Genomic DNA, 8,667 nt, shown 5'->3' on the forward strand with positions numbered 1-8,667 from the left:
AGAGGGGAGGGTCTTGAACAAAGCCAGAGAAGTCAGGTGGCAGAGGTGAAGGGTGTGCCAGGTGGGGAGAGGACCAGGGCAAAGATTTCCCAGTTCTGTTTAGAAGCTAAATTTTTGTAGCGTATTGGAATAAATACTCTTAATTCACCGAAATTTCATATTTTCTGCTTCCATACTATCTGTATCTTCTCCAGATAGTATTTGCCTATGATGACAAATGTTTTTAATGAAATTTTAATGTTCATTTTTTTCTAGCTTTGAAAATGATTAAATTAATAAATGCCATTTTATAGTGAATTCTGGTAAAAAAAAAAAACACAACAAATATCTATACTGTATCCCTAAGACTTACATGTCTTTTTTTTTCTTCTTCCCCATCCCCACAAACATTTTATTCTTTCTCCCCAGTCTTCTTCCTTGTCCTCCCCATCTTCCATGGGAATTTAAAAATATATAATGTATAATAGATGGATCTACTGTGCTATATATAGTGGACATGATAGATAGAAGAAAGTACACAAGAGACTGAGGACAGGGTCAAGTTTTGCTGCTTCTTAGCTGTGTGACCTTGGGCAAGTCATTTACTCTCTTTGGGACTCATTTTCTTTATCTATAAAATTGGTGGGTTAGCTCTAAATATGATGATCCTAAATATAATGGTAATTGCACACAATTGTAACAACATGCAAGTAGAAAGGAGATTTGGGGAGTGTGTGTGTGTGGTCTACTGGAAGGAACACAAGATTTTCCATCAGGGTCCTTAGGATTTGTAGCTCAAATTGTAACTGCTACTTCCTACTTAGGCCAAATGATTTGACCTAAATTAGGACACTGGATTGGATTATCTCTAAGATCTCTCTAAGAGCCTTCAGACCCCATATCCTACAACTACATGAGTCAATGTACTCCCAGTTTTGTTTCTGCCTTGTTTATTGATTTATATAGCAATTTTTTTTAAAAGGGGATAGATTTCACTCATTGTAACAGTATTGTTTACACACTAAACATGTTTACACACTAAACAAACAATCTTTTGCTTTTCCAGATAGAGGTAGCAGTTTAAATCGGCAGAATAAAAATAGATCTATGAAGGCACATAACTGTAAATTAATATATATATTTTTTCCATTCCTCTTGTTCTAACATGATCTTTCCAGCAGGTGGCAACATTCAACTTCAGATATCAGTTTAGGAACATATCTCTCTGTCCTGGATCTTAATTAAACAAATATTCATAATTGAGACCCTATTAGATGCTATAGGAGATACAGAGATGAATAAAATCCAGTCCTTGTTCTCCAGAGGGATTTGTAAGTGGCAATGAGCTTGAAATTGTTGTTTTTTTCTTTCGTTTGTAACAGGTACACACAGACACATCTAGAAAACAGAAAACAAAATTTAAAATTGATGTTGATTCTTGAATAATGAATAACTATAGTCATGGAATTTGATGATAGAAATGTAACCCTGAAGAAAGCACACTAGGTGTGGAGTCAGAGGTTGTGTTTTAATTCTATTTCTGCTGCTTCATTATAATAATAGATATTTATGTAAGTTTTGTAAGAGGTCTTATGTTGAGGAGCTCATTTCATCCTTCCAACAAATATTTGACGTAAGGAATATAGGTATTATTATAATCTCTATTTTACATATGAGGAAACTGAGACTTGGGTATATTAATGGATTTATTTACTCATGATCATACAGTTAGTAAGTATTTGAAGAAGAATCTGAACCTAGGTCCATCTTGACTTCAAGTCTATTGATTTTTCCACTTTATCATTATACTTCTTATTATCTAAAAAGCCTCTCTAAAACTCAGTTTCCTCATGTTTAAAATTGGAGGATATGATCACTTTAAGGTCACCTTACTATTCTTGGTCTAGTAATATGTATATATTGTATGTATGTGTATTTGTAATATACATATAGGTATATACACACATACATTACATATATATATATATATAATGTATGTGTATAATTGTAAAGCCACTCTACTGGCAAGGTTTTGTAGATAACTCCATAATTTCTTTTTAAACATCTCACAGTCAGTTTCAGGTGAGCTCACTGTGTTATAGCTGGAAAATATATTAATTGGTCTTAGAAAAATCACAATTATTTCATTTTTTATTTATTCAGGCATTCATTATTTTACATTTACTAGTCATACTTGAAGGAATGTGTTGACTTTCTAGTAGTTTGATTTTGTTGTAGAATAAAGTATGTTTTCTTATATTAAAGGTACTCAGAGCACACATACTACCTTTGACTAATGTCGCATTTAACAAATCAGGTTCATGGTAAGTTTTTTTTTTTAGTTCTTAATAATTTTGTCATTTATAATTATAGGATTATCCATTGTTAAGTCAGTTCCTCACTGGTACTCTATATTACAATGTGTTTCAGTTTGTTACATTAAACATGTGTTTTAACCTTCTGGCACTAGTTTTAGTGACTTTTTTTGCAACATATAATTCATTCTACTTTTAATGCTGACCTTGAGGGGACAATAATGATGTACATTTAAGGTAAGCAGACTAGATTCCCTAGCCAGTCAGTTGGTCAATAAACATTATCAAGTACCTACTTATGTGTTAGGCACTGTGCTAAACACTGGGGATACAAAAACGGCAAAAAACAGTCTCTGCTCTCAGAGAGTTCCCAGCCTAATGGGGGAAACCATGCAAATAACTATGTAAAAACAAGCTATTTACAGGATAAATTGGAAATAATAGACAGAGAGAAGTCCCTAGAATTAACAGGGATTGGGAAAAGCTTCCTTTAGAAGGCAGGATTTTAACTGGAACTTGAAGAAATGCATCAGGGAAGCCAGGAGGCAGAGATGGGGAAGGAAAAGGTGCTCACATGCTGGACCTGAAAAAAAAAAAAACGTGTAAGATTGTGATTGTTTTGTCTTTCCTTCTCATATGGGAGAGAGAAGTGGAGGCCATCCTCTGTCCCAGAAGGCTGCTGAACATATATGTGTGTTCCCTTCACACTCAGGTGTTCTCCTGACTGAGGCCTTTCCTTATCCTTACAATTGTTCTGCCTCCTGAAATAATTTTGTACAAATGTCATATTTATCTGTAGATATTCTGTGGGTCCCCCAGTAGAACGTGAGCTCCTGGAGAGCAAAGACTGTTTTTTTTTTCTTCAAAATGTCCCAGCCGCTGGCCTGGTATCTTACACATACATGTTTGTTTTATTGATTAGTCTCTCCTAGCTTCATTCTTTCCAGACTGAAAGTTTATGTAGATGTTTATCTAAAATAATAACAGGAGGCATAGTCCTTCATAAAGAAGCTAAATAATTTAGGAAATAGTGATTTATTGGTGCTAATCTTTCCCCTCTGCATGGCACCCCCATCCCTACCCCCACCCCCAAGCATAAGTAGAATTCTAGGTGGTGTTTTCTTTGGTAATGTTATCATTTGTATTGCTAGTGATTTTCAGGTAAAATATGAAATTGGGAGTTGGTTATGGTTCTCTTGTGTAGCTAATTAAACCAATCCCATTGAGGAACCAAAGTAAAAAAACACTTCTACGACCTACTGAGTTTTTAATGCTGTATTATTTTCACCCTAATCCCCTTTATTTCCTTTTTTTTTAAGCTTTATTACTGGTAGCTATGATAGAACATGCAAACTGTGGGACACTTCATCTGGGGAGGAGCTACACACGCTGGAGGGCCATAGGAATGTGGTGTATGCCATAGCGTTCAACAATCCTTATGGGTAAATAAAATTTTATTCAGTCATTCGTGTATTTGAACTAAAATTGTATAAAGATTTTTGGGATGCTGTATAAAGGCAAAGCAAATGACAGGCACTCAGACCTAGTAAAAGATATAGCTTTGTTTAGTTTCATAAATAGAGCCAACCATGAGCCAGACACAGGACTAAGCATTAGTAATGCAAAGGAAAGACAGAAGTCTCTGGAAAAGTCTCTGCCCTTGAGGAGCTTATGGTCTACTAGGGAGACCACAGTATCTGTACCTCTCAGATGTCAAGGAATATTTGAGGAAAGAGGCTACTAGCTTTGGGGAGAGTTGGCAGGGTGGGGGTGGGGGTGGCAGGGTATGATGCTAATGGATCCTAGAATAGGGCCTGTTAGGTAGTAAAAAAAATAGGAGACACAGATCCTACCTCTAGACTCTTACATACTCTCACTGGGGACATAAGACAAATGAAAAGTTAAATAAGAATACAAAGTAGTGTACAACGGTTAAGGACCAAAGAAGTGGTAATGGTAAGAAATGGCAACTCCATATACAATTATCACTCTGATTTGTTTTGGTCAGGGAAGACTGGGTCAATAATGGGGTCACCTGATTTTGGACTTAGATAGTAGATACAATTGGATAGTTAGTAGTATGGAAAGCAGACAGGTAGGATGAAAATATTAACCAGATTGGAGAAGCAGGAGACAATAAGCCATGCTGGGGAGACAAGAAGTAGACTCATTTAGATGTAATAGAGATTCCTGTCAGGTAATGGAGGGGGCGCAAGATTGGAAAAATAGATTTGGGGTTAGATTGTGGAGGGTTTTGAATGTCGAGAGACAAGGCTGGAAGTATAGATTTGAGTTGTATTGTGGACGGCCTTAAATGTTGGGCTTACAGATTGAACTTTTACCTTTAGGAATGGCAGCCACTGAAGGTTTTTCAGTAGGAGTAGCAAGATAGAAGTAGCATTCTAGTAAGATGAATTAGGTCTGCAGGGTGGAATTCAAAGGGTAAAAGCCTGAAAACAAGAAAGCCACTTAGGAAATGTTTGTCAACAATGCATATCTGGTAATAAGGTCCTGCGTTAGGTGGGGACAGTGGAAACGGCAAAGAGTTTTATAACCTTTGATGCATTTAGAGTGGAAATTTTCTCCTGCCATTTTTCTGAAACTTTGCACCTCAGATACTGATGTTATGATATTAATTGTGAAATAAGGCCCACCTAAACTTAATTGGTGTGTCAATATTTAATGCATATTTGAAAAATGATTAAATTCTTTCAATTAAACTTAAGATAATTTAATTCTTATCTACTTATACTCATATTAAAGCAGAGAAAAGGAATTTTTCATGATATTATTGCACTAAAGTGTAGAAGAAAGTTCTGCTTAAGTGAGGGCAATACCTTATAACTTCTGATTTAATTATTATTTAAATTGTATTTTTGTAAATGTTTGATTGTGTGTTCTCTAGACTCTAACACCATATCCATCAATATTTCTCTTAATAGACTCGACTCTTTGTTTCTCTGTGCCTGATAAAACACCCTTTTGGGTATGGAGAAGAGAGGAATATATGTACCCCTCCCCCCCACACAAAGCTAATAATGCACTCTCTCCTCAAACTATTCCTTTGACATCTGTGATGTTTACATTTATACACTTTGGCCTCCCTATTGGATAATAAGCTCCTCAAGATGTATTTGAAAGTAGAATAGGCAAATATTTAATAGGAAATAGTAATTTTGACAGTTTTGTCTCAAGGGGAGAAAGTAGAAAGTACCTCAAAATTTCGTTCAGTCCTCTGACTCTTTAAATTCTGATTCATTTTATTTGAATAAATTATTTATCATTCTTTCTAGATTGAATTTTTACCTTTATTTGTGCACATTTAAAAATCATAGCAGTCATTAAGAATTTTCAGTCTTTTTACATAAAATAAATAATAGATTTTATATTTGAGCAGACTTTTTTTTATAAAAGATGTTTTATGTGTCAGATACAAATCTAGGGTACTATTTATAGGTCTATGAATAAAGTACTTTTCCTAATGTTTTATTAGTAGTTCCAGAATCATACATTATTTCTCCTTGTCTTTAAATAATTCATAGACACTGAAATTAATTTTTTGCTATTAAATAAAGCATCTTCAATTTTAGTGATAAAATTGCCACTGGATCATTTGATAAGACTTGTAAACTATGGAGTGCAGAAACTGGAAAATGTTATCATACTTTTAGAGGCCACACAGCAGAAATAGTGAGTATACTTATGATTCCATTGTATTTTTAAACATTATGATTCTTTTTTAGAGGTTCCCATGGAGATTAGTATGTTGTTGAGCTACAAAAATGGGTTAACAATTTTAAGGTCCCTTCCAACTCTTAACATTCTATTTTCTACCTTATGATTTTTTTATTCTATGTAATACCTTTCATATCAACATTTTGTATGAATGCAAACTGCATTTAAATTTAAATACCATTGAAAGCTAATTCATTTTTAGTTTAACATCACTTGTTTCCTTTTAAAGAACTCTACAATATATAGTGAATGAATCTAAGAATATGTTATTTCTATCTTTCTTCTCAGTAGACAGCTCATTTTCTGAAGGTTAAATTATTAAAATAAAATTTCTGGACAATGTAAAAAGCCTATCAAAAGCGTTCCCTTGATGAGTTGAATATTTCCTTGTTATTCACTTCAGTTTAATTAAACAAGTGATATGACAAGGCATGGTATATTGAATAATATATACATATCTATATATTTTCCTATTTACCTTTTTATGCTTCTCTTGAGCCTTGTTTTGAAGATCAGATTTTCTGTTTAGTGCTGGTCTTTTCATCAGGAAAGTTTGAAAGTCTTCTATTTCACTGAATATCCATCTTTTCCCCTGAAAGATTATGCTCAATTTTTCTGGGTAGTTAATTCTTGGTTATCCAATCCAAGCTCCTTTGCCTTCCAGAATATCACATTCCAAGCCCTCCAATCCTTTAATGTAGAAGCTGCTAAGTCCTGTGTAAAACTGACTGTGGCTCCATGATATTTAAATTGTTTCTTTCTGACTGCTTGCAGTAATTTCTCGACCTGATAAATTTGGAATTTGACTGCAATATTCTTTGGAGTTTTTATTTTGGTATCTCTTTCAGGAGGTGATTGGTAGATTCTTTCAATAATTATTTTATCCTTTGGTTCGAGATACCAGAGCAGTTTTCCTTGATAATTTCTTTAAGGATGCTTTCCAGAATCTTTTTTTTTTGGCCTTCAGCTAGTCCCATAGCTTGGATCTATTTTTCAGGTCAGTTGTTTTTTCCAATGAGGTATTTTACATTTTTTTTTCTATTTTTTCCTTCTTTCGATTTTGTTTGACTGATTCTTGATGTCCCACAGAATCATTAGCTTCCACTTGCCCAAGTCTACTTTTTGAGTAATTGTTTTCTTCAGTGGATTATTTTTCCATTTGGACAATTGTATTTTTTAAGCTATTGTTTTCTTTGATCAAATTTTGTCCTTCCTTTTCCAGACTGTTGGCTCTTTCTTGCATAACTCTCATTTTTTCCCCCAATTTTTCTTCTCTCCCTCTTATTTGATTTTTAAAATTCTTTTTGAGTGTTTACAAGGAGATTTTTTGGCCTTAAGACTAATTCATAATCCCTTTTGAGGCTTTGCATGTAGGCATTTTTACCTTGTTTTTGTCTTCTGAGTTTTTGTTTTGATCTTCCCTGTCACCATAGTAATTTTCTATGGTCAGGACTCTTTTTGTTTTTTTTTGCTCATTTTTTAAAAAATTGAGCTCTTCTCCTGGGGCACAGGTGACACTGTCCCAAGCTTCCTGTGATGGGACCCAGGTGCCTTGTCACTGACTTTCTATGCCTGAGTCTCAGGTGCTGGTGGCTTGCTCACTGAACTGGAGTGACCTGGCCTCATTGCACCTGTTGTGCTGGGGTTCCAGGGCTGGCAATTTGCCTTCTGTGCTGGGGCTGGAGGCCTCACAGCTGGCCTGCTGTGCCACTACCCTGCTGAACCAGGACTGAGGGGCCTCAGATGCTAATCTTTGCTGTGGCTGGCTTGCCCTGAGGCCATCTGCACTGGGCTCTGCTACACTTGTATCCAAGTGAGATACCTTTCCCAAAGTCCTTCTAAGTTACCTGAAGTTTCACTTTGTCCTTTTGTGGGTTCAGATGCTCCAGAATCTGTTTAGAGGCCTGATTTAGTGGTGTTTGCAAGGAAAACTCAGGAGAGCTCAGGCAACTTTCTTACTTCTTTTTGCCATCTTGGCTCCCTCTCCAGTACTCTTTTTTTTTTTTTTTTAAAGCAAATGGGGTTAAGTAACTTGCTCAAGGTTATATGGCCAGGTGTTTCTGGGTGGGTGCTAAGTGTCTGAGCCCAGATTCGATTCCCCAGGTCATCCTGACACTGGAGCCGGTGGTCTTACTCGCTGTGCTACCTGGCTGCCCCTACTCTCTCTTTTCTTTAAATAATATTGCTTCTTTTTTTCATATTATATTTGTTCAAAAAGTAAATAATTTTCTTTTGAGATTTTGCTCATTCTTTTTTTCTGTTTTTATGATTCTGCTTACTGGTTTCATTGTATGCTATATTTTTATTCAGGCTTGCTTTTTTTTATTTTGACATGTTAGCTTTTCTCTTTAATACCTCTTTGGCCAGGGTTTACTCCATATATGACATGAGGAATTTGTACTGGTTGATTTCAAAAGTTCCTTCCATCTCTTGAATCTATGAGCTGACCATATTTTCTGGGCATTTTGTTAGGGTTTTCTCCAACATATATTTCACAACAAGACATTGATTTCCTCCTCAATAATTTTCCTGGTTGATACAGATTAAAATTTCTAGGTCAGCATTTGCAACTTCCTTTCTTAATATATAGTGTTCTCTCTCTCTCTCTCTCTCTCTCTCTCTCTCTCTCTCTCTCTCT

General features: G+C 35.3%; 1 protein-coding gene across 1 annotated transcript in view; it reads left to right on the plus strand.

The window, feature by feature from the left end:
* Positions 1 to 8,667, plus strand: part of DAW1 (dynein assembly factor with WD repeats 1) — a 43,704-nt gene that overhangs the window by 20,471 nt on the left and 14,566 nt on the right. The window contains exons 4-6 of the mRNA XM_069104432.1: positions 2,245 to 2,303; positions 3,614 to 3,736; positions 5,885 to 5,984. Of these exons, the coding sequence (XP_068960533.1) occupies positions 2,245 to 2,303; positions 3,614 to 3,736; positions 5,885 to 5,984 (282 nt within the window). The remainder of the gene's footprint in view (positions 1 to 2,244; positions 2,304 to 3,613; positions 3,737 to 5,884; positions 5,985 to 8,667) is intronic.

This window comes from Petaurus breviceps, unplaced genomic scaffold (assembly GCF_028583685.1).
Source record: "Petaurus breviceps papuanus isolate PSGF00001 unplaced genomic scaffold, PetGlider_PUasm1.0 688, whole genome shotgun sequence".
In the NCBI taxonomy this organism is placed as follows: Eukaryota; Metazoa; Chordata; class Mammalia; order Diprotodontia; family Petauridae; genus Petaurus; species Petaurus breviceps.